The 25,999-nt window shown below is 48.1% G+C and overlaps 1 protein-coding gene across 7 annotated transcripts in view; it reads right to left on the reverse strand.

The window, feature by feature from the left end:
- Positions 1–8,246: 8,246 nt before the first annotated feature.
- The window catches only part of LOC120849061, a 75,452-nt gene continuing 57,699 nt past the window's right edge, over positions 8,247–25,999 (reverse strand). For 6 of the 7 annotated variants that reach the window (XM_040221158.3, XM_040221152.3, XM_040221155.3 and 3 more), the window contains 3 exons: positions 24,000–24,152; positions 15,254–15,408; positions 8,247–8,505 (listed from right to left, as the gene is read on the reverse strand). In XM_040221158.3, the coding sequence (XP_040077092.1) occupies positions 8,314–8,505; positions 15,254–15,408; positions 24,000–24,152 (500 nt within the window). In that variant the 3' untranslated portion in view covers positions 8,247–8,313. The remainder of the gene's footprint in view (positions 8,506–15,253; positions 15,409–23,999; positions 24,153–25,999) is intronic. The other variant, XM_042287982.1, reaches the window with a different exon arrangement.

Below are 25,999 nucleotides of genomic sequence, written 5' to 3' on the forward strand. Positions count from 1 at the left end.
CCATTGTGTCGTAGCGTCGGCTGCACTGTCAATTATTGCGATTTTCTGGAGAATGCGCGGTCTCTGACAAGATACTTTTGGCGCTCCTTCATTGGCTCAATTGCGTCGTAGCGTCGGCTGAACTGTCAATCAGTGCGATTTTCCGGAGTGTGCGGTCTCTGACAAGACACTTTTGGCGCTCCTTTACTGGCTCCATTGCGTCGTAGCGTCGGCTGCACTGTCAATTATTGCGACTTTCTGGAGAATGTGCGGTCTCTGACAAGATACTTTTGGCGCACCTTCATTGGCTCAATTGCGTCGTAGCGTCGGCTGAACTGTCAATCAGTGCGATTTTCCGGAGTGTGCGGTCTCTGACAAGACACTTTTGGCGCTCCTTTACTGGCTCCATTGCGTCGTAGCGTCGGCTGCACTGTCAATTATCGCGACTTTCCGGAGAATGCGCGGTCTCTGACAAGATAATTAAAACTTGTTGTTGGCCTAGTTGGTTCATGATGCAGTATAGAGGTTTTTTGCGCGACACAGGGGACAATTACAAGCGAGTAGACACGGACAAGCGCAAGATACTTTTGGTGCTCCTTCATTGGCTCAATTGCGTCGTAGCGTCGGCTGAACTGTCAATCAGTGCGATTTTCTGGAGTGTGCGGTCTCTGACAAGACACTTTTGGCGCTCCTTATTTGGCTCCATTGTGTCGTAGCGTCGGCTGCACTGTCAATTATTGCGATTTTCTGGAGAATGCGCGGTCTCTGAAAAGATACTTTTGGCGCTCCTTCATTGGCTCAATTGCGTCGTAGCGTCGGCTGAACTGTCAATCAGTGCGATTTTCCAGAGTGTGCGGTCTCTGACAAGACACTTTTGGCGCTCCTTTACTGGCTCCATTGCGTCGTAGCGTCGGCTGCACTGTCAATTATTGCGATTTTCTGGAGAATGCGCGGTCTCTGACAAGATACTTTTGGCGCTCCTTCATTGGCTCAATTGCGTCGTAGCTACGGCTGAACTGTCAATCAGTGCGATTTTCCGGAGTGTGCGGTCTCTGACAAGACACTTTTGGCGCTCCTTATTTGGCTCCATTGTGTCGTAGCGTCGGCTGCACTGTCAATTATTGCGATTTTCTGGAGAATGCGCGGTCTCTGACAAGATACTTTTGGTGCTCCTTCATTGGCTCAATTGCGTCGTAGCGTCGGCTGCACTGTCAATTATTGCGATTTTCTGGAGAATGCGCGGTCTCTGACAAGATACTTTTGGCGCTCCTTCATTGGCTCAATTGCGTCGTAGCGTCGGCTGAACTGTCAATCAGTGCGATTTTCCGGAGTGTGCGGTCTCTGACAAGACACTTTTGGCGCTCCTTTACTGGCTCCATTGCGTCGTAGCGTCGGCTGCACTGTCAATTATTGCGATTTTCTGGAAAATGCGCGGTCTCTGAAAAGATACTTTTGGCGCTCCTTCATTGGCTCAATTGCGTCGTAGCGTCGGCTGAGCTGTCAATCAGTGCGATTTTCCGGAGTGTGCGGTCTCTGACAAGACACTTTTGGCGCTCCTTTACTGGCTCCATTGCGTCGTAGCGTCGGCTGCACTGTCAATTATTGCGATTTTCTGGAGAATGCGCGGTCTCTGACAAGATACTTTTGGCGCTCCTTCATTGGCTCAATTGCGTCGTAGCGTCGGCTGAACTGTCAATCAGTGCGATTTTCCAGAGTGTGCGGTCTCTGACAAGACACTTTTGGCGCTCCTTTACTGGCTTCATTGCGTCGTAGCGTCGGCTGCACTGTCAATTATTGCGATTTTCTGGAGAATGCGCGGTCTCTGACAAGATACTTTTGGCGCTCCTTCATTGGCTCAATTGCGTCGTAGCGTCGGCTGAACTGTCAATCAGTGCGATTTTCCGGAGTGTGCGGTCTCTGACAAGACACTTTTGGCGCTCCTTATTTGGCTCCATTGTGTCGTAGCGTCGGCTGCACTGTCAATTATTGCGATTTTCTGGAGAATGCGCGGTCTCTGACAAGATACTTTTGGTGCTCCTTCATTGGCTCAATTGCGTCGTAGCGTCGGCTGCACTGTCAATTATTGCGATTTTCTGGAGAATGCGCGGTCTCTGACAAGATACTTTTGGCGCTCCTTCATTGGCTCAATTGCGTCGTAGCGTCGGCTGAACTGTCAATCAGTGCGATTTTCCGGAGTGTGCGGTCTCTGACAACACTTTTGGCGCTCCTTTACTGGCTCCATTGCGTCGTAGCGTCGGCTGAACTGTCAATTATTGCGATTTTCTGGAGAATGCGCGGTCTCTGACAAGATACTTTTGGCGCTCCTTCATTGGCTCAATTGCGTCGTAGCGTCGGCTGAACTGTCAATCAGTGCGATTTTCCGGAGTGTGCGGTCTCTGACAAGACACTTCTGGCGCTCCTTATTTGGCTCCATTGTGTCGTAGCGTCGGCTGCAGTGTCAATTATTGCGATTTTCTGGAGAATGCGCGGTCTCTGACAAGATACTTTTGGTGCTCCTTCATTGGCTCAATTGCGTCGTAGCGTCGGCTGCACTGTCAATTATTGCGATTTTCTGGAGAATGCGCGGTCTCTGACAAGATACTTTTGGCGCTCCTTCATTGGCTCAATTGCGTCGTAGCGTCGGCTGAACTGTCAATCAGTGCGATTTTCCGGAGAGTGTGCGGTCTCTGACAAGACACTTTTGGCGCTCCTTCTTTGGCTCCATTGCGTCGTAGCGTCGGCTGCACTGTCAATTATTGCGATTTTCCGGAGAATGCGCGGTCTCTGACAAGATACTTTTGGCGCTCCTTCATTGGCTCAATTGCGTCGTAGCGTCGGCTGAACTGTCAATCAGTGCGATTTTCCGGAGTGTGCGGTCTCTGACAAGACACTTTTGGCGCTCCTTATTTGGCTCCATTGCGTCGTAGCGTCGGCTGCACAGTCAATTATTGCGATTTTCCGGAGAATGCGCGGTCTCTGACAAGATACTTTTGGCGCTCCTTCATTGGCTCAATTGCGTCGTAGCGTCGGCTGAACTGTCAATCAGTGCGATTTTCCGGAGTGTGCGGTCTCTGACAAGACACTTTTGGCGCTCCTTTACTGGCTCCATTGCGTCGTAGCGTCGGCTGCACTGTCAATTATTGCGATTTTCTGGAGAATGCGCGGTCTCCGACAAGATACTTTTGGCGCTCCTTCATTGGCTCAATTGCGTCGTAGCGTCGGCTGAACTGTCAATCAGTGCGATTTTCCGGAGTGTGCGGTCTCTGACAAGACACATTGGCGCTCCTTTACTGGCTCCATTGCGTCGTAGCGTCGGCTGCACTGTCAATTATTGCGACTTTCCGGAGAATGCGCGGTCTCTGACAAGATACTTTTGGTGCTCCTTATTTGGCTCCATTGTGTCGTAGCGTCGGCTGCACTGTCAATTATTGCGATTTTCCGGAGTGTGCGGTCTCTGACAAGATACTTTTGGTGCTCCTTATTTGGCTCCATTGCGTCGTAGCGTCGGCTGCACTGTCAATTATTGCGATTTTCCGGAGAATGCGCGGTCTCTGACAAGATACTTTTGGCGCTCCTTCATTGGCTCAATTGCGTCGTAGCGTCGGCTGAACTGTCAATCAGTTCGATTTTCCGGAGTGTGCGGTCTCTGACAAGACACTTTTGGCGCTCCTTTACTGGCTCCATTGCGTCGTAGCGTCGGCTGCACTGTCAATTATTGCGATTTTCTGGAGAATGCGCGGTCTCTGACAAGATACTTTTGGCGCTCCTTCATTGGCTCAATTGCGTCGTAGCGTCGGCTGAACTGTCAATCAGTGCGATTTTCCGGAGTGTGCGGTCTCTGACAAGACACTTTTGGCGCTCCTTTACTGGCTCGATTGCGTCGTAGCGTCGGCTGCACTGTCAATTATTGCGACTTTCCGGAAAATGCGCGGTCTCTGACAAGATACTTTTGGTGCTCCTTATTTGGCTCCATTGTGTCGTAGCGTCGGCTGCACTGTCAATTATTGCGATTTTCCGGAGTGTGCGGTCTCTGACAAGATACTTTTGGTGCTCCTTATTTGGCTCCATTGCGTCGTAGCGTCGGCTGCACTGTTAATTATTGCGATTTTCCGGAGAATGCGCGGTCTCTGACAAGATACTTTTGGCGCTCCTTCATTGGCTCAATTGCGTCGTAGCGTCGGCTGAACTGTCAATCAGTGCGATTTTCCGGAGTGTGCGGTCTCTGACAAGACACTTTTGGCGCTCCTTTACTGGCTCCATTGCGTCGTAGCGTCGGCTGCACTGTCAATTATTGCGATTTTCTGGAGAATGCGCGGTCTCTGACAAGATACTTTTGGCGCTCCTTCATTGGCTCAATTGCGTCGTAGCGTCGGCTGAACTGTCAATCAGTGCGATTTTCCGGAGTGTGCGGTCTCTGACAAGACACTTTTGGCGCTCCTTTACTGGCTCCATTGCGTCGTAGCGTCGGCTGCACTGTCAATTATTGCGACTTTCCGGAGAATGCGCGGTCTCTGACAAGATACTTTTGGTGCTCCTTATTTGGCTCCATTGTGTCGTAGCGTCGGCTGCACTGTCAATTATTGCGATTTTCTGGAGAATGCGCGGTCTCTGACAAGATACTTTTGGCGCTCCTTCATTGGCTCAATTGCGTCGTAGCGTCGGCTGAACTGTCAATCAGTGCGATTTTCCGGAGTGTGCGGTCTCTGACAAGACACTTTTGGCGCTCCTTTACTGGCTCCATTGCGTCGTAGCGTCGGCTGCACTGTCAATTATTGCGATTTTCTGGAGAATGCGCGGTCTCTGACAAGATACTTTTGGCGCTCCTTCATTGGCTCAATTGCGTCGTAGCGTCGGCTGAACTGTCAATCAGTGCGATTTTCCGGAGTGTGCGGTCTCTGACAAGACACTTTTGGCGCTCCTTATTTGGCTCCATTGTGTCGTAGCGTCGGCTGCACTGTCAATTATTGCGATTTTCTGGAGAATGCGCGGTCTCTGACAAGATACTTTTGGCGCTCCTTCATTGGCTCAATTGCGTCGTAGCGTCGGCTGAACTGTCAATCAGTGCGATTTTCCGGAGTGTGCGGTCTCTGACAAGACACTTTTGGCGCTCCTTTACTGGCTCCATTGCGTCGTAGCGTCGGCTGCACTGTCAATTATTGCGATTTTCTGGAGAATGCGCGGTCTCTGACAAGATACTTTTGGCGCTCCTTCATTGGCTCAATTGCGTCGTAGCGTCGGCTGAACTGTCAATCAGTGCGATTTTCCGGAGTGTGCGGTCTCTGACAAGACACTTTTGGCGCTCCTTTACTGGCTCCATTGCGTCGTAGCGTCGGCTGCACTGTCAATTATTGCGATTTTCTGGAGAATGCGCGGTCTCTGAAAAGATACTTTTGGCGCTCCTTCATTGGCTCAATTGCGTCGTAGCGTCGGCTGAGCTGTCAATCAGTGCGATTTTCCAGAGTGTGCGGTCTCTGACAAGACACTTTTGGCGCTCCTTTACTGGCTCCATTGCGTCGTAGCGTCGGCTGCACTGTCAATTATTGCGATTTTCTGGAGAATGCGCGGTCTCTGACAAGATACTTTTGGCGCTCCTTCATTGGCTCAATTGCGTCGTAGCGTCGGCTGAACTGTCAATCAGTGCGATTTTCCGGAGTGTGCGGTCTCTGACAAGACACTTCTGGCGCTCCTTATTTGGCTCCATTGTGTCGTAGCGTCGGCTGCACTGTCAATTATTGCGATTTTCTGGAGAATGCGCGGTCTCTGACAAGATACTTTTGGTGCTCCTTCATTGGCTCAATTGCGTCGTAGCGTCGGCTGCACTGTCAATTATTGCGATTATCTGGAGAATGCGCGGTCTCTGACAAGATACTTTTGGCGCTCCTTCATTGGCTCAATTGCGTCGTAGCGTCGGCTGAACTGTCAATCAGTGCGATTTTCCGGAGTGTGCGGTCTCTGACAAGACACTTTTGGCGCTCCTTTACTGGCTCCATTGCGTCGTAGCGTCGGCTGCACTGTCAATTATTGCGATTTTCTGGAGAATGCGCGGTCTCTGAAAAGATACTTTTGGCGCTCCTTCATTGGCTCAATTGCGTCGTAGCGTCGGCTGAACTGTCAATCAGTGCGATTTTCCGGAGTGTGCGGTCTCTGACAAGACACTTTTGGCGCTCCTTTACTGGCTCCATTGCGTCGTAGCGTCGGCTGCACTGTCAATTATTGCGATTTTCTGGAGAATGCGCGGTCTCTGACAAGATACTTTTGGCGCTCCTTCATTGGCTCAATTGCGTCGTAGCGTCGGCTGAACTGTCAATCAGTGCGATTTTCCAGAGTGTGCGGTCTCTGACAAGACACTTTTGGCGCTCCTTTACTGGCTCCATTGCGTCGTAGCGTCGGCTGCACTGTCAATTATTGCGATTTTCTGGAGAATGCGCGGTCTCTGACAAGATACTTTTGGCGCTCCTTCATTGGCTCAATTGCGTCGTAGCGTCGGCTGAACTGTCAATCAGTGCGATTTTCCGGAGTGTGCGGTCTCTGACAAGACACTTTTGGCGCTCCTTATTTGGCTCCATTGTGTCGTAGCGTCGGCTGCACTGTCAATTATTGCGATTTTCTGGAGAATGCGCGGTCTCTGACAAGATACTTTTGGTGCTCCTTCATTGGCTCAATTGCGTCGTAGCGTCGGCTGCACTGTCAATTATTGCGATTATCTGGAGAATGCGCGGTCTCTGACAAGATACTTTTGGCGCTCCTTCATTGGCTCAATTGCGTCGTAGCGTCGGCTGAACTGTCAATCAGTGCGATTTTCCGGAGTGTGCGGTCTCTGACAAGACACTTTTGGCGCTCCTTTACTGGCTCCATTGCGTCGTAGCGTCGGCTGCACTGTCAATTATTGCGATTTTCTGGAGAATGCGCGGTCTCTGAAAAGATACTTTTGGCGCTCCTTCATTGGCTCAATTGCGTCGTAGCGTCGGATGAACTGTCAATCAGTGCGATTTTCCGGAGTGTGCGGTCTCTGACAAGACACTTTTGGCGCTCCTTTACTGGCTCCATTGCGTCGTAGCGTCGGCTGCACTGTCAATTATTGCGATTTTCTGGAGAATGCGCGGTCTCTGACAAGATACTTTTGGCGCTCCTTCATTGGCTCAATTGCGTCGTAGCGTCGGCTGAACTGTCAATCAGTGCGATTTTCCAGAGTGTGCGGTCTCTGACAAGACACTTTTGGCGCTCCTTTACTGGCTCCATTGCGTCGTAGCGTCGGCTGCACTGTCAATTATTGCGATTTTCTGGAGAATGCGCGGTCTCTGACAAGATACTTTTGGCGCTCCTTCATTGGCTCAATTGCGTCGTAGCGTCGGCTGAACTGTCAATCAGTGCGATTTTCCGGAGTGTGCGGTCTCTGACAAGACACTTTTGGCGCTCCTTATTTGGCTCCATTGTGTCGTAGCGTCGGCTGCACTGTCAATTATTGCGATTTTCTGGAGAATGCGCGGTCTCTGACAAGATACTTTTGGTGCTCCTTCATTGGCTCAATTGCGTCGTAGCGTCGGCTGCACTGTCAATTATTGCGATTTTCTGGAGAATGCGCGGTCTCTGACAAGATACTTTTGGCGCTCCTTCATTGGCTCAATTGCGTCGTAGCGTCGGCTGAACTGTCAATCAGTGCGATTTTCCGGAGAGTGTGCGGTCTCTGACAAGACACTTTTGGCGCTCCTTCTTTGGCTCCATTGCGTCGTAGCGTCGGCTGCACTGTCAATTATTGCGATTTTCCGGAGAATGCGCGGTCTCTGACAAGACACTTTTGGCTAAAAAAGGCCAGTGCCACGTGCCATCACAATGTCAGGTGACCATGCAACGTGACACTGCACGTGACTTCGCAGGAATCCTATAAATGCCATGCATTTAGAGCACAGCGTGACGTGATGGTGCGATCTTATCGAGGCTACATCCCAGTGGGGACTCGAAAACTCTTAAATGCTGTCCCCATTTAAAAGATTGCGTGGATTTGAGTCACAAAGTTGAAGGAGATGCTAACACTGCTAAAAAATGCCACAAAAGTTGTTGCAAGCACGCTGCACAACCAAATAACGTTGGATGCTTTTCCCCTTTAAAAGATCATTTTGTCACGCCCCCTCGTTTATGTTGCACTAGCTTCTGTAGTATGAAATCTATGCACCGTGAATACCGAAGCAAACCCGAGAAATTTAGCTGGGGGCAATGGCGATTTTAAATTAAAATATGGAAGGCATTTTCTCAAATGATTGCCAAACTCCTTTTCTGGGACCTATTTTATTGAAATTGTTTGTACAGAGATGTTCATGCTAAATGCTCATAAAGAGTTCATCGTTTGCTTTTTTTTTGTGGAGGGTCCAGCTCAGCGACTGGTGTCGTTGCAGTGGGGCTCATGCGCTCTTCTTTGACTTTTGCAATAGTACAGCCTGAATGTTGGGAAAGACTGCTCCCTGCATGATGGTTAGAGCGGACAGCAGCTTCTTGGGCTCCTTGTTGTTCCAAATGACCATGTGGAAGCACCTGAAGTAATTTGAAGAAAATCAGCCATATTCACCAGGCACTGCTTGAGTGGCATGTCTCAGTAGTTGCAAGCTAAACAAAGATTTAGACTAGGCTCGGCGGTACTCACGAGCGCGTTTACTTAGGAGCATGGTGTTACTCTTGAGGTGGGGACACGGTGCTGCTATGCGACGGACCAGATAGAGTCCTCTTGAAGTGCGCTTGAGTAGCCTATGCTAACAGCGTTTCCACCGGCCAGACGGCACAACCGAGAAGAAACAACCCAAAAATGTGTCACCCCCAAACACAGCGCTTTCTGCTCGGAAAGTCCGCTCCGACCTCGACGGATGCCGGCTCGTACACTGTGCCGGAGATCTCTGCGTTTTTACGAGCTCATAAAATTGTTCTTGCCAATATTGAGGCCCCAAGCAATGACGAAGCTGGTCTAAGCAACAACTAGCGCAAGTGCCAAGTTCTCCATGACCCGGCACATCCAGAAAAAGACGAGCAATCACAAGCCGATTATCCATCTGAACGAGGCTTTATCTGGCAGCTGCGACATTTGCCACACCCATCTTACACCATGGCCAGGAGCAACTGGTGCAAGGGACATAAAAAGATAGCCGATGCATGTGCACACTCAAATGCCTCTGTGTGGATTTCATTGTGTAAAAACTATTATGCAACTACCAAATAGGAAAACGTAACAAGATTCGGCACAGCAGTTTCAAATATATTAATTAAAAACGCACGAGGAAGACACCACACGCTCCAAGTGACATAAGCAAATATGAAAGTGCCCGTCAATGAGGACATGCTCCAGCAACCTGCTACAACTGTTTTAGCTGCAGCTCTGACCTCTAAACGTGCCAATTCTGAGAACATTTGCTGCTGCGATTCTTTCTAGATGTGCCCCGCGGCAATCCAAGACAGTAAATGTCTTGCCAGTGCTGGAGGTGAGCGGAGATGGCAGTGTTGTACACGTTCCTCAAAAAAAGGAACGAAAGCTCGTTCCTTGTTCCTTACAATTTTTGGAACGCGTTCCCGTTACAAGTTTCACTTGTGAAAGGGGAACTCGTTCCCATTACAGTTTAGAAATAGAACGTACCGTTACATATACGTTACATTTGCATTTTGATGATTACCATATTCAATTGGATCGAACAGAGTTGTTTTTGTAGTTTTTTAATCTATCCCATTAAATGGCAACATACGAATTTGAATGCCGTGATGGAAGGACAGAAGAAGAAGACAAGCGGAAGCAAGGTTTCATTTGTTGATATATTCACGTTTAAAAATCTCAGCTTTGGGCCTTATTCATCTTTGTGGTGGGCGATTCAGACGAGCCAAATGTACTGTTGCATGCGTGTTTTACAACAATCTCACACGTTTCAATCTAACAAAGTCCCTCATTCGAACTTAACAACACTTGCTTCTCGATGTTTCTGTCCGCAAGACGAGCAAGTGGAGAAGAGGGTTTTTGGAAGGCCAGTCTTGAAAGCTGCCAGTCCTTTGTGAAGGTTAGATTCGTTGTTCCGTTTTAAAGTGGGGGACAACGGGAGAAGGAATAAAGGTTAATTTTTGTGTATACTTTAAGCGACCAATCTTTGGGATACAAGATTGCGTTTGATGACTGGTCACCTGTTGTTCTGTTGTCACTGTAGGTCTCTTTCTGAAAGTTCAGGGATGGCTGTAGTCGGCGTTAGATTTCTGGTGTATGAGGATTCGTGGAAGCAAAGAAAGCAACTGAGTTTGAGAAGTCCCTCTTTCTGTGTCTTTTCTTTCGACTAAACGTTTTGGTTTTTTGTACCGCAGTCTCGGGCACTGAAAAAAAAAAATGTATCCATGTCCATTAGCTTTCCTCCACCCAACTGTTACCAAGAGAATACCCCACAAAATAAACACTAAAGCGCTATTCACACACTTGCAACCAAGTACGACCGAGAGAGACAAGACCAGTTTTTAAGCCTCTTGCGACGTCTTACGACCAGCTCCACAGCAACGCATTCGGTCCTAAGTCCTCGCAACAAGCTTAAAAACCGGTCTTGCCTCGGTCGGTCCGACTCGGTAGCAAGTGTGTTAACGGGCCTTAAGTGTCATTCAACACTTGCAACCGAGTACGACTCAGCGAGACAATACCGGGTTTTAAGCCTCTTACAACAGCGTAGGACCAGACGCGCTACTGCGGAGCAGGTCCTTCAACGTTATAAGTTGCTTAAAAACAGGTCTTGTCTCTCATGCTCGTACGCGGTTTCACAAATCTGGCTTCAGATAAGTAAAAAAAAGTTAACGAGACCCTGCCCTTTGTAATGATATTGTTTTTGAGACATTTTAAAATTTCCCTTTTAAAAATCAAGTAAAAATTACCAATTAAAAATGGACGAAATACAACTCTCTGTAACGCCGAATTAGAGCGCAGCTCTTGAGGAGGAGGAGGGAAGGGTACTGAGGTTCACGTGTTATCGGGGGGGGGGGGAGGGGTGGTCACGTGACCTTGGAGGGGTCACATGACCCCCTCGCCAAGGTCACGTGGAAGTCACGTGACCTGGGGGTGTCACGTGACCACCACGTGACCAAGGGGGTCACGTGACCTCGGGGGGTCACCTGACCTGAAGAGAGATTTTTCCGCTAGATTTAGCGGAGAAATTTTTCCGCCAGATTTAGCGGGAAAATTGTTTCGCTAGATTTAGCGGGGAAATGTTTCCGCTAGATTTAGCGGAGAAATTTTTCCGCTGGATTTAGCAGGGAAATTTTTCCGCTAGATTTAGCGGGGAAATTTTTCCGCTAGATTTAGCGGGGAAATTTTGCCGCTAGATTCAGCGGGGAAATTTTGCCGCTAGATTCAGCGGGGAAATTTTTCCACTAGATTTAGCGGGGAAATTTTTCCGCTAGATTTAGCAGGGAAAATATTCCGCTAGATTTAGCGGGGAAAATATTCCACTAGATTTAGCGGGGATATTTTTCCGCTAGATTTAGCGGGGATATTTTTCCGCTAGATTTAGCGGGGAAATTTTTCCGCTAGATTTAGCGGGGAAATTTTTCTGCTAGATTTAGCGGGGAAATTTTTCCGCTAGCGGGGAAATTATTTCGCTATATTTAGCAGGAAAACTTTTCCGCTAGATTTAGCAGGGAAACTTTTCCGCTAGATTTAGTGAGGAAATTTTTCCGCTAGATTTAGCGGGGAAATTTTTCAGTTAGATTTAGCGGGGAAAATATTCCGCTAGATTTAGCAGGGAAATTTTTCCGCTAGATTTAGCGGGGAAATTTTTCCGCTAGATTTAGCGGGGAAAATATTCCGCTAGATTTAGCGGGGGAAATTTTTCCGCTAGATTTAGCGGGGAAATTTTTTCGCTAGATTTAGCGGGGAAATTTTTCCGCTAAATTTAGCGGGGAAATTTTTCCGCTAGGTTTAGCGGGGAAATTTTTCAGTTAGATTTAGCAGGGAAAATATTCCGCTAGATTTAGCAGGGAAATTTTTCCGCTAGATTTAGCGGGGAAATTTTTCCGCTAGATTTAGCGGGGAAAATATTCCGCTAGATTTAGCGGGGGAAATTTTTCCGCTAGATTTAGCGGGGAAATTTTTCCGCTAGATTTAGCGGGGAAATTTTTCCGCTAAATTTAGCGGGGAAATTTTTCCGCTAGATTTAGCGGGGAAATTTTTCCGCTAGATTTAGCGGGGAAAATATTCCGCTAGATTTAGCGGGGGAAATTTTTCCGCTAGATTTAGCGGGGAAATTTTTTCGCTAGATTTAGCGGGGAAATTTTTCCGCTAAATTTAGCGGGGAAATTTTTCCGCTAGATTTAGCGGGGAAATTTTTCAGTTAGATTTAGCAGGGAAAATATTCCGCTAGATTTAGCAGGGAAATTTTTCCGCTAGATTTAGCGGGGAAATTTTTCCGCTAGATTTAGCGGGGAAAATATTCCGCTAGATTTAGCGGGGGAAATTTTTCCGCTAGATTTAGCAAGGAAATTTTTTCGCTAGATTTAGCGGGGAAATTTTTCCGCTAAATTTAGCGGGGAAATTTTTCCGCTAGATTTAGCGGGGAAATTTTTCAGTTAGATTTAGCAGGGAAAATATTCCGCTAGATTTAGCAGGGAAATTTTTCCGCTAGATTTAGCGGGGAAATTTTTCCGCTAGATTTAGCGGGGAAAATATTCCGCTAGATTTAGCGGGGGAAATTTTTCCGCTAGATTTAGCGGGGAAATTTTTCCGCTAAATTTAGCGGGGAAATTTTTCCGCTAGATTTAGCGGGGAAATTTTTTCGCTAGATTTAGCGGGGAAATTTTTCCGCTAAATTTAGCGGGGAAATTTTTCCGCTAGATTTAGCGGGGAAATTTTTCAGTTAGATTTAGCAGGGAAAATATTCCGCTAGATTTAGCAGGGAAATTTTTCCGCTAGATTTAGCGGGGAAATTTTTCCGCTAGATTTAGCGGGGAAAATATTCCGCTAGATTTAGCGGGGGAAATTTTTCCGCTAGATTTAGCGGGGAAATTTTTCCGCTAGATTTAGCGGGGAAATTTTTCCGCTAAATTTAGCGGGGAAATTTTTCCGCTAGATTTAGCGGGGAAATTTTTCCGCTAGATTTAGAGGGGAAATTTTTCCGCTAGATTTAGCAGGGAAATTTACCCATAATGCACCGCGCGGTTACGCCGACGGCGACGCCGCTCAAGCCGGAAACGGGCGCCTAAGAGCTGCGCTCTAAAAAAGGAACGCCGTTCCTTCTTCCATTCCAGTAAAAAAGTAACGGGTTCCCGTTCCAGTTCCACTGATGCAAAATGAAACGGCGGTATTCCTTTGTTTCTCCGAAAAGGAACGCCGTTTCGTACAACACTGGGAGATGGGTGTCGGCCACGGAGCCGAGTCGCTGGTCTCCCACTAATCGCCGGCTAAACTAGCCCCAAGCGACAACTAGGATTTGTTAGTCACCTTCCAAGTCACTCTGAGTGACTAAGCAGCACAGTTGGAGAATACCGAGTGCTTACTGAGCTACGATCACCATCTGATAATTTTCTATGAACAGCAAGTGTGAAAGAAGCTGCATGCTCACTGCATGCTCGCTGCAAGCCTCTGCGAGAGACTGATGGCGAGTTTGCGTGGTTCTTCCTGCGCGCTCTCGAGCGCTCTTTCCAGAGCGCGCGAAATCGGGTGGTTGAAAGATAGTGCTGTGGCCTGATCAGGTGGTTCATTCCGAGAGCGCCTCTCCCTCTCAGAGCGCTCCCTGGCACTCTGTCTGTAGCCGTCGGAGTGCGGAGCGGTGCAGGCGTCACGTGGTACTTGGACGGTGATCACGTGGTTTTGTTGACGATGACCGGCAGTGTTCTGTGGTGGTGTGCGGGGTACGGCATGACGGCGATTGATATGTGGTTCTACAAAGTGCTTGTGCATTCGACGGTGCCAGGATTACAACGGACGAGACGACATTCGTTTGCGACCGTAACAGGAAAAGTCGACGTATGAAGTATTCCCAGTGCTTTCGCGAGATCGTTCATCTCACGGCGGTGAATCTGCTAAGCTTAACCGACGACGAAACAGCTCGCAGAGCTTGCTGCTTTTTTACCGGGTTTTGTGGTCGCTTCAAGAAATTTTGAGGTTTGGTAAAGGTATGTTCGAAGGTTTGTGTTGTAAAATAAAGGGAGAGCCGAATATAATGCACTGTGATTTGTGTCACATTGCGATGCTTGCATAATATTTCGCCGCGAGAAAAATGCGGTTTAGTAACCATTTTATATTTGCCTGCTCGGTCGTACGCATGACCGCTATCGCAGCGCGTTCACTGTTAAAAACGCGATGAGTTGACAACTGTTTCCAAGCGCTGGCTTTCGTTCCGTTCTGCAAAAATCAATTCGCATACTGTTTTCTTTTTTTTACATTAAGATGCGCAAAACAATTTATGTCACAACCGTTATTTCATCACGTTGCGAGCGTAAATTTTGCTCAATCGTCCACCGTACGCTGTAAGATTGTGTTGTTTTTAATGCATTACCAATGTCCGGAAGTTTTAATTCCGTGACTGGTCTAAGAATCTCGGAGCGCTCTGAAGCCAGTAGTTGTGATCGGCTGAAAAGGATCCCGAGTAGCTCTGGCGACGAGGAGGGGGCGCTCGGCTGTATCGAGGTCAGAGAAGAGAGGCGACCACCCGAATCCACCACGAGTCCCTTGGCAAGAATCAATCCGCTGACCTCTTACTCGGTAATCAGACATCCCTGCGATTCCGGGCAGGCTCCGGTTGGTTAGAATTGCCGCAAATACTTTGCCACCCCAGGCAAAACAAGCCACTGCTTGTTTTGCACCTCCCAATTTTATTCGTAGGATACATTTAAATCTCTCTCCGACTACTTCTCGACTACCACGTATAAATAGTTCAATTTCATTCTTGTTGTTTTCTCAGTTTTGAAAGACACTTCGGTGACTGAATTCTTCGCAAGGAGTAGCCCAATCATTTTCTCGAATAAAAGCAAACACCAGTCAAGAGAGAATTGGTCTGGACAAGACATGTCCGAGTTGTTCCACCAAGCCAACTTGATAGATTCGGCCGCTAAACATTCATAGACGCTCAACCGGAAAGTCCCCTCTTTCAGACGGCATCCGTCAGCAATTCACTGGAGCAGCCCATTTGTTGCAGGCTGCACCTGCTTTCTCGACAGCTGTTGTTCACCGCAAAGAGGGCAGCATTTTAATCGACAACCGTGCACGCAGTTTGCCAACCGAGCTGTCCTCGAAAGCTCTTTCCCTGCACACGAGCGGCACGAGCAACAGTCTGGAAGTTACCATGGGAGCCAGAGAGGAGTTGGTGATGATTCCAAGGGCTGACGTCTGGTCAATCTCGGCCAGCAGATCGGCAGGGAAGACCGTCCGCAGGAAGCCTTTCTGCTCGTCTGTCAACGCCGGGTCGGGCAGGAACGTTATCTTCTCGTACCACTTGTCTGCAGGAAACGTCCCCATTGCGTAATGAATTTCCCTTCCTGTTGCAAAAAAAGGCGAATGCTGTGGCCTGTGGTCGATACAGGTGTGTGCCTCATGAACCAATGTCACCCCGTCTGGCCCGACTTCGACGGCACTGGCTGCGACCCGGGGGGTTTATGAGGATCCATTGTGGCGTTGTAACATGCAGACAAGAAAAAAGGCCCTCTTTGGGCCAAACCACCAGTGCAGAGCCCACCGAAGCTACGCTCATGCCTCACTGTGCTTCGTTCACCACCCAACCGACAGTGTGGCAACGTGCTCGTAGGACCAGTCGTAGGTCTATCTTTCACCACATGATTGCATATCCGCGCGCAGAGAGAGAGATCAGCTAATGAAAGAGAGGTTCGACGAGCGTGTAGCTCTCACTGCATTGCGAGCTTAGCGGTGAACGGAGTATGGCACGGTGCTAAGGATACGTCTTTGACTAGTGATTGCACCTTCACTTTCGGTTCCTTGATTTGTGCCTCGTCCTAACGGTGTCACGCTGCAGCTAGCAGCAATCGGTGGCATGGCGGTCAAGTTGGATATGGCAGATGCTCGTTCGGCCGCCGTTCTGTTTGCAGCTTCACAAAAACTCGAGCGGCCACAGGTTGAGAAGCCGCGATGACAGCTACCCTTGCATCCGTTCGCCTGCTTTGCCAGCACTTCCACGACCTACCGACAGTGGGAGCCACAGACAGCAACATTTTTGCGGCGAATGCAACGTTTTTGCGGCGAGTGCATTTCACGTAGGGCCATGTGGCCACGTCACGTATCGTCGCAATGTCGCACGATACCAGTTTTCCGCTAAATCTGGAGGAAAAATATTTCCGCCAATTAACAAAAAATGTATCTGCTAAATTTAGCCGGAAAATGCCCGTGTGCGGTGAGACTGGGTGTTATTTCTGCCGCAGAGGGCAATGCCACGGCTGTCCCCGCAGTTCACTTACAACACAAAACAAGGAACCGAGTTTTTTTTGTTTGTTTTTGCCACTACGAGATTGTTTTGTGCGGGCAGTAAGGATGCTAAACACACCAGTCGTCAAAGGTGTGCTCCAGGCAAGAAGGTTAGAAACCCGGGCTGCATTTCTGCGTTTCATTTTTTCAAAATGCAACGGCACTTGGACGCTTCAATGCTATACTGAGACAAACCTTGTTGCAGAACGGCCCACCTTGCATCTCTGTACCCAGCCCGACCACTGGTCTCTCTTTTCCGGCGTATCAATGGCAGAATTAACACACTGAGCCTCAGTGGGCCGCTACAGTGTATTATGTGCATGATCGCACGTAACATGACAAAGTGTGAAACTTGAGCCCCCCTTCCCTGGCACCCCAAAGTCATGGAGCCCCCTCAGCCCCCCCTCGAAAAAATTCCTGGCTAAGCCACTGACTTGAGCAAACAATACGCAGCTTTACGTTGAAAAAAAAAGAAACAACGGCGGAACAAAAAAATTGGGGCTCCGATCCACGCTGCGAGGGTGGTTGGTGAGCGAAGCTGTGGTATCGCCTGCAACGATTGCTGCACTATACGAAAAACCGCCGCCGGTCGCAGCACGCCACCGCTGATCGCATTGCCGTTTCTTTTCCCTCTCCTAGTATTCACGCTGCTCCTCGGGAGTCCCAACAATGCGTGGCCTATTCATCGCAGTGCTGCAGTCAAATCGGTTGCTATACTCCGTTTCAGGTTACTTTTAAGCGGATGTTACGAGCCATTGAGGCCAATCGGAGGCCGTGTTAGTGTCACATGACCTTAGAGAGGCGGCACAGCGACGCGCGGAAAGCGTATAACAGGCCACGTCTACAGAACAGGATAGGCTAAGATAGCTCGTAGCATCCGCTGCATCCGGACATAAGGTGAAACAGGGTACTGTCGAGACCGGTTACGGTGAAGTCAGTTATAACGCGATATCGGCTACAGCAAAGCGAACACGATTTCCCATTCCCTTTTGCACTTCATTATAACCGAAATCGGTTATAACAAATACGATATAGCTTCACCAATACTGGAAACTGCCCCGAAAACCTATGGGAGCGGCGGCGAACGTGACAGTGGCGCCTCTAGCAGACTCGGGGTCTACGAAAGCGGACAACGCAATGGAAAAGTATAGGCTCCGCGACGTCCTCGAGCTTTGCGAGCCCCAACAGCCCCCCCCCCCCCCCCAACAGCTGAAACAATTCATTACGGTCAACATGTTTGCAAAGCGGAATCCAACGATTGCAACTGCAACGACAAACGAATAACAATGCGTGCATGAACGAACATAGAGCAGTTTATTTAGAGGTCTCAAACGCTGCTCAGGGGGATCACACGCATTTAAAGCGCATCTGGCAAGCGGAAAAAAGGTGTTTAGCCACTCGTACTATGTCGTAAGAAGTTACTGTTTATCCATTACAAACTGCGTTGTCACAATTTCTTACCTTTTAACAATATGTTAAAATTACCAGAGCAAGCGCACCAGTCTCTGCAGCATTACAAAAACAAAAAGTAACGAGAAAAATGACCGTGCAAACACTTTCCGAACTTTGCAGAAAAGATGGGGTCCCCATCCCAGACGAAAATAAAAAGAAATGGAGAACAGTCGCAAACAGCAGCCGGCGATTGCAACGAAGAAGTTAGCAGACAATACCAAAATACAAATCACCCAGCAAAGACCTCCTTCAACGACGATGATCGCACGGGGCGTCGGTTGAAAATTAGCAGGTGGAGCTCGCGCTCGGTGTTGAGTCCACAACAAGCAAAGCAAAAGATACTTGACGAAACTATAAAAAAAAAAAAAAAGGCTTAACTTTTTTTTTTTTTTAGCTGCACACTACACGTTTGTTTATTTGCTTCTTTCGCGGCGTTGGTAGGAACTAAGAACAAAAGAGCTGCAATCTGCTGCGTGCGAGCAGTGTGTGACCTTTTTTGCTTTTCTTTTCCCAGTGACTTTGGGAGGTTGTTTGTTTGCTCGCTTGGTTTACTCGCAGCTCTGCCCACATCCCTAACGAAAATCACAAACACAGAAAGAAATATCTAGGACCGCGAAGTGCACACCCCAAAACCTTGAACAAGACTGAAACAAACGGTGTCATGAAATTAGTCCGTCACTCCATACTACACAAGATGAGTGCAAGTGTGAAATAACTATGCGAGGTTGCTCGCAGATGGCGAAACAGGATAGATACTAAAATCCATTAGGCAATTTCCTTCTTGAAATATATAAAACGAAGATCTTGTTGGAGATACATTAAAGGGGCACTGAAGTCGATTCTGAGATCGTCCTTTTGTGGTGACAACTCAGTCTAGGTGCTCTAAGCATCCCAACAAACCCGGAATCACAATCATGCATAGCTTATATCCTTGTTAATGGGGGGACAGCAATCAGAAAAGTCAACCTCTGTACCGCCTGCTTGATATCAATCGAAGTTGCAGTGGAAGTTTATACGAGTGGCAAGCCCATTCCTGCCAAATTTCCTCGTCCTATGTCAATTCCAAAACTTGTTACGAATGTTACAATATGAAAGCAGGGTGTCAAACCGCTCATTATTTCGGTTCGGGTTCAGTAGCACTGCATTTTGTTCCGGTTCGGTTCTGGCTTAGTGTAGCGCACATAATATCACTCCGGTTACCGGTTCCTAACTCGACCTTTGAATTTTGAACGAGCACTTCCTTCAGCCTTTTGTGAGCACGAGATACAGTGTAGACCGCATATAACGTATGTCGCGGGAGTCGCGAAAATCCGCACTAAAAGCGGTACCGCGTTATAACCAAAACATCAATTTTTCAGGCCAAAACACATGCCATGAGACAACTTATCTTTGTAAAACAATTTATTTTATGTGAGATGAAAAATACAGCTTAGTTTGAGGAAAGTCTTTATTTCACCAGACCAGTACACTTCCCTCTCAAGTGTGTCACAGATTTTGAAAGCAATGAGCGGCTTTTGCCTGGCGCAGTCTTTTAGCGGCGTCGCGGGTTGCGGACGGACGTTGCGAGCGTTCAGGATTGCTAACCCTAATCACTTTTCTCCGGAGATGAAAACGCGTGAAAATTCGGATCCTTCATACGGTACGCGCCAGTAATACCTTGAACTTGAGCACACGCATGAAATGCGCCAAATAAAAAATCCGGGCGATGTTCGAGCACACAAATGCTTAGAAATCACCACTGTAGTCGAAGTAAACAAACACGACGACACGGGCGTTTCTGCCGTCTTGAGAGCGCCGCCACGACATCGCCGCTCGAGTAGGTGGATCTTCCCTTCTAGTACGTGCTGGGTTATCATAGCGACACAGCGAAAATTCACAGTAAAGGATAGCGCTTTTACGCGGAACGATGAGATGAACGCCGACGACGATCACAACGTTGATCACAACCGATGCCATGTTTGCGGATTAGAAGCAGCCGGCCCGCGACCGGCATGCGACGCGCGCGAACACTTCTCGACCTGCAATTGGTCTGTCGTTGCGGTGGTTGCGGTTGTTTCGGATGTTTTCAAGGAAGCGGAGGGACGCACGCACGTGAACGACACGTGCGTGCGTCCCTCCGTCGCTAAGGCAACTGAAGCCTCTCCCTTCGCTTCTCCCGCTTCTTCGAGCAACCTCCTTGCCCCACGAGTGCCGCTTGCGCAACGCTTGCGGCTCGCGCCGTCAGCGCCATTATCTAGTGTCGCACAGGGAAGCGTGCTCGCTGCTCCGGTCGTCGGCGCGGTCGGCGGGCTGTGCCAGAAACCGCACTATAACCGGTATTTCCCTTCGCGCGCCTGCGTTTTAAGCGGTATGTAATTACATGGAGTTCTATGGGAGGCGAACCGGTGGTTTAAAAAAACCGCGTTATACCCGGTCCTGCACTATAAGCGGTTACGTTGTAAGTGGTCTATACTGTACTTTCAATGCAGCCATCCCAAAACTAGTCGCTCTTCAGGCAGATCTGAAAACCCTGCACAGTGACATCCGCAAAAGACACCATTAATCTGGCAAGGCACTTGAACAATACTGTTCATAAGTGACCTATAGATCGGCTTTCCATTTTTATGGTGTCATTTGCACATGCAGCTGGGCAGTGTTTCAAACCCTGGCACTAGAGGGCGTAACTTGTTGATGGGTTTATAGACCTTTCTAAAAAAGAGCTTGTGGTTTGTGCCATCTTTAGTGGTCAGAGGTATAGCGCGTGCTTTGCTCGCTTTCCGAAGCGACAGACATGCACGTGCTGGGCTGTGAAGATCGCCCGCTGGGCTGTGATTTTGTAAACAGTAAAAAGATCTCTACTGGAGTGCTTGCCCTTTATATGTTTTTGTTTGTTTTGCTCTGCACACACGTTTTTTAGACATGGTACCTGTTTTCGGCGCCCAGTAAGATGTCGCAGCTATGCCCCAGAGTGGCTGACAGCGGAACGAGAGGAAACAGATGGGAAGTAAAACACAGAAACAGGCACGTCGAGTGCACAGCTGTGGTTGGTACATCGGCCGGCCGATGTGTCAATAACCGAGCACGTGAGCACGCGTGTATAGTAAAACGTGACTACATCTTCACAGCGCTTTGGGTTCTGGCGGAAAAACGCTGTTCTAAAGATATCCTGGCGATACTTTGTCTTGTCACTTTGACTTTTTACTGCAAACAACGCTCTATGAAAATGACCCGGTCTGAGAGACTCAGAAGCAGCTCATAGCAGGAATTTTTAACGTTTAATCCGCGATAATTTTAACAGTACTCACATCTCCACCAGACAAAGTTCCGGCAATGCCACCACAGCGAACGACGTTTCTCGACTGCTCAGTTGAAGATGATGAAAGAGGATTTCAAACAAAAATGAGAAAATGGTTGAATAGGCGACATGCAGGCCTCGCTAGTCTGACAAGCCTACAAAAAAGAATATACGAGCAAAAAAAAGACATTTCCTCCTTTTCCGTTTCTTCCCGTCCTCCCTCCGGCCTCGAATCATCGCCGAGCATTGTTGCCTCCGACGGCCTATGTTTCTTATTTTTTCTGTAATGTAACACTTCAAACACGTTGAAGAAAAGATTATTTTTCACTGAAATGGAACACAGGTGACCCTACAAACTATACTGCCGATGCAGCATGATCCTCCTTCAGCGCGGACCCACTTTCCTTCAGCGTGTCGCTGCACTCAAGCGGAAGGTCACGTGGAGTGCTCTCGGTGCTCGATTGGCTAAATGGCTCATCAACGGCAACCGTGGTCCATCTTGAGGTCAAACATTTGCGGACGCGTAGGCCTCCGTGCCTAGAGCGGCGCAATCCGCTCCGACACTTGGACATTTCGTAGCCAAGCGGCCAAGCAATGCTTTGAAAGCGGTCAATCCAGGAAACTAAGTAAAGCTGAAGCTCTCCAGACGCCTAAGTAGAGGCAGGAACTGAGCGAGCTCGCTGACCGCGCGGTATCTTTGTGTCTCTGCTTTTGATGATGATGTATTTTTTTATTACGTATGCAAGAAAAATGAAATGTAAAAATTCCTAATAATATGTAGGATTAGTCTTGGCAGTATAAGAAAAATATGCACGCTACTTTTCCCATTAAGACCAATTATTGACACAATTGGCCCTGAACCGCTTTCGTTGAACCGGTAACCGCCAAATCAGATTTTGGTTGTTCCGGTTCGGGTTCAATATCAAGCGTTCAGTTTTGTACCGGTTCGGTCAAAAATAAAGGTTTTGATCTGGTTTTCGATTCGGGTTCGGTTCGACACCCTGTATGAAAGTCAGTGTGTTTGCTTGTGATTGTGATTTTTGTGTAATGTAGTGTAATATTGAAAATGTGTGATTTTTATGTGTAATATAGTGATAGGAATACCCATAGCACATACCCAGCTAGTTATTTAGCTACATTGCATTGTTTTTCATATTTACAACTTTGTAAGAAGATTAAATTTTGTTTCTCATGTCTGTGCTTTTTTGTAAAAGTAGATGTTTTAGCATAAAAGAATGTTAAAGTAGAAAAACAAACCAGCCAGGCATGTTCCTCACAAAATTCTATCCCAGAAAACCACCTAAGAATAATTCTCTATTGTGTAAAAGGAAAACAACGGTTTTTCTAAAGTGAAATTTTTGCCGAAAAGTGGAACAGAGAAAAATGCATTCAAAGTGCTCCAACCCCTACCTTTTCTTTGGCATCGGTGGACTGAAAATAATATTTAATAAATTAACTTTGCAGTGTAAACTAATTAAACTTTCTGGGAATACTCTCTAAATGTCGGTAGATGTAAATATGGCATTTTTTTCAAAATTAACCTTTTTTGCAGAAATTGTTTTTTGTGGGTAGTGTCCCCCCTTTAAAGCGTGCTCACAGATCGATGCCTTTTTGAAAACTTCCGAGTGAAGTGGTCGACAAAGGGCGCTTGTCGGCGAGTTGCAAGCAATAGCTTCGCCCGCAGAGAAAATGTCTTATCCAAATATCAGTCTCTTCGAAACAAGTTATAATAAAAACATTCGGAATCTGTAGGGCTTTCATTGGTCCACACAATGTAGTCCGCGAGAAAAAGAATCCACGTGTTTTTCTATTTCCTCGAGATGAATAGGCCGTTTTGTAATACAGCATAGACCACTTACAACGTAACCACTTATAGTGCAGGAGCAGGTATAACGTGGCTTTTTTAAACCACCGGTTCGCCTCCCATAGAACCTTATGTAATTACATACCGCTTAAAATGCAGGCGCGCGAAAGGAAATACCGGTTATAGTGCGGTTTCTGGAACAGCCCAGCGACCGCGCCTACAACCGGAGCAGCGAGCACGCTTCCCTGTGCGACACTAGATAACGGCGCTGACGGCGCTAGCCGCAAGCGGCACTCGCGGGGCAAGGAGGTTGCTCGAAGAAGCTGGGAAAAGCGAAGAGAGAGGCTTCAGTTGCCACAGCGACGGACTAGTTCGCAAACTATATGTGCTAGAAAATTTGAATTTTATGTAGAATAGACTATCCCCAAGTGCAGACCATAGAGGAATTTCGTTTTTCAAGATCACTCGTTATAACGAGATGTGACCAATTGTGCGAGTGAAGGAGTATGTTGACGACAATTTATGTACGATACAAGCTTCTCTGTGTATGAAAGTGTTTACTTGCTGAGCAGGCACCGTCTGTGGACTATGCGATCGAGCCAAAAACAAAATTACTTTCTAGTTGCCGATGCAGAACGATGAAGAGAAGCAGACGCACGGTTCGGCTGCCAGGGTCACCATACGCAATGGATGGAAGCATAGAACCGACCGGTAGTGCCACTCTGTTTGCGCACAGAGCCACGGATTGTTTGAGCAGGGTTCTCCTCGCAGTGGAACTAGAGAATCCCCGCAAACAAAATGCCCGCTGCGCGGTAGACGTCGAGAACACTAAAAGTCGCGCCAACCCCTCCCGCCACGTTGGGAATTGTCGGACGTTCTTGAACGTTTCTGGAGAGAACCTCGGGATTCCCACCAGAAACGAGGTGCTTGGGGAGGCCAGCTTTAGAAGGGAACGCTTTGGGGAACTCACGACCAGGGACGCGTCTCCGACCAGTGGGTAAGTGGTTCCTCCATTTCTGCGCAATGACATACGTGCGTCGTCCAAGGTGGGAGGACCTTATCGGCGACTCTACCGAGGAACTCACAGTCCGACGGGCAGGCCACGTTGCACCAGGCACCCAGCTTGTCCCCGAGATGGCGTCCGCACTCGGGGGTGGTGGTGACGTGCAGCACGGGCATCTTGTCCGCCAGGTGGCCCAGCACCCTGGTCACGTCCGTCCTGCTTAGGCTCACCTCCTCTGCGCAGGGGGGGAAAAGCATGCTCGGAACAAAATTTCGGGAAGCTGGCAGGCGGCGGCGCCAGGGTTGGACGGGCATTTTAGACCACCCAAGGATATCAGAGCGCAGCTCTCAGGCGCCCGTTTCCGGGTTGAGCGGCGTCACCGGCGGCGTAACCATGCATTGCATTATGGGATGTTTCCCCGCTAAAGTTGGCAGAAAACTTTGTCCGCTAAATTTAGCCAACATTTCCTTGCTAAACTTATTGGAAAAAAATTCTTTACAAAATTTAGCACAAATTTCCCCGCTAAATTTACCGAAAATTTTCCCGCTAAATTTAGCACAAAAATTTCCCTGCTGAATTTAGCAAAACAAAATTGTCCACTAAATTTAGCGGGGAAACTTAACTCGCTAAATTTAGCCCGAGAATATCCTCGCTAAATTTAGCAAAAAAGAATCCCCCCCATATATAGCGGAAAAATTTCCCCACTAAATTTAGCACAAAAAGTTTTGCAGTAAATTTAGTGGAAATTTCTCGCTAAATGGGAGGGGAGTAGGAGAGGAGGAAGAAAGGGAGAGGTATACCCTCCCCTCCTCCTCGTCAAGAGTTGCACTCACATTCGGCATTACAGAGAATTGTAAACGTCTTTCATTTCTTTATGGGCAACCAAAATTCAAGCTACGGGCTCCACAAAAAGCCTCCAAACTTTACTTTAAGATATCGCCAGCCACTCAGCTGGCAGCAGAGGCAACGACAATACAACAAACATTTTCAAAAATACCCGAGACTGCGGTAAAAGATGGGAATAGAAGTTTGAGGCAGAACTACAAAGCGTCTTTGGGGGCAGAGGGTTCAGTCTGGGAAAGTTGGGTCTTAGTTTAGATGGGGTTCTTATTGTTGGGGCGGTATCGTTAAAGAGCCCTACAGCTGGTGACAGGTAAGGATTTGAGGGCAAGCCCCTTTCCACTTTAGCAGAGCAAAGTGCGTAAAGCAGGCAACCTCCTCTCCAGCCTCTGCTAAGGTGAGATGGGAGGAGCTCCCCCTGAATTCTTGTCACCAGCTGGAGTTCCCAGTTGGAGAAGGGAATCACTGTTTTAGGGTTCAAGTGAAAACCCTGAAGGATTCAAACTATATAACAAGGGTCGGGTGAAATGTGTGACAAAGTATGGTGCTGTGAAGAGGTTCGTGACTACGTAAGGACTTGAGGAAATAAACACAGAAGCGCATCTCTTCCTTGGTTCTCAGTAAAAATTAAATGAATGTTAAATAAAAAGGAGCATTTATATTGCAAGCAGAGGCATAGGGGGGGGGGGGGGGGGGGGGGGGGGGGCTTATGGGTGTTCAGCCCCCCCCCCCACCCCACCAAATCCAGCCGACCCAATAATATACACATGCATTTTGACCCCCCCCTCTCCCCACCCCAGGTCATGGACATCCGAACCACCACAACGCCGCCGCCCGCCGCCGCCCACCGCCGCCGCCTGCCGCCGCCCCCCCCCCCCCCCCCCCCCCCCGAAAAGAATTCCTGGCTACGCCACTGATTGCAAGCCTGTGCGGTTAAACTGGGAGGTCATGAGGCTTCATTTTCGAGCATTCTCCAAAGAGTGCAAACGTGAAAGCAAGATGGAAAAACATCAATTTTTCAATGACGATTTGAAGAAAGCATCAGTTGAAAACCCAGTGATGTGATTGGCCTAAGCCATTTTGGAGCACCTTTTGGAGCAGCCAAAACAGTGTTTTGGAGCAGCAAAAGTGGCCTTTGGAGCAGCCGGAACAGTGTTTCGGAGCAGCAAAAGTGGCTTTTGGAGCAGATATTCTTAGAAAAATAGAAATATTTGTTTTAATTGATGGACAAACGAAGGGCGC

This window comes from Ixodes scapularis, unplaced genomic scaffold (assembly GCF_016920785.2).
Source record: "Ixodes scapularis isolate PalLabHiFi unplaced genomic scaffold, ASM1692078v2 ptg000802l_1__unscaffolded, whole genome shotgun sequence".
Taxonomy (NCBI): Eukaryota; Metazoa; Arthropoda; class Arachnida; order Ixodida; family Ixodidae; genus Ixodes; species Ixodes scapularis.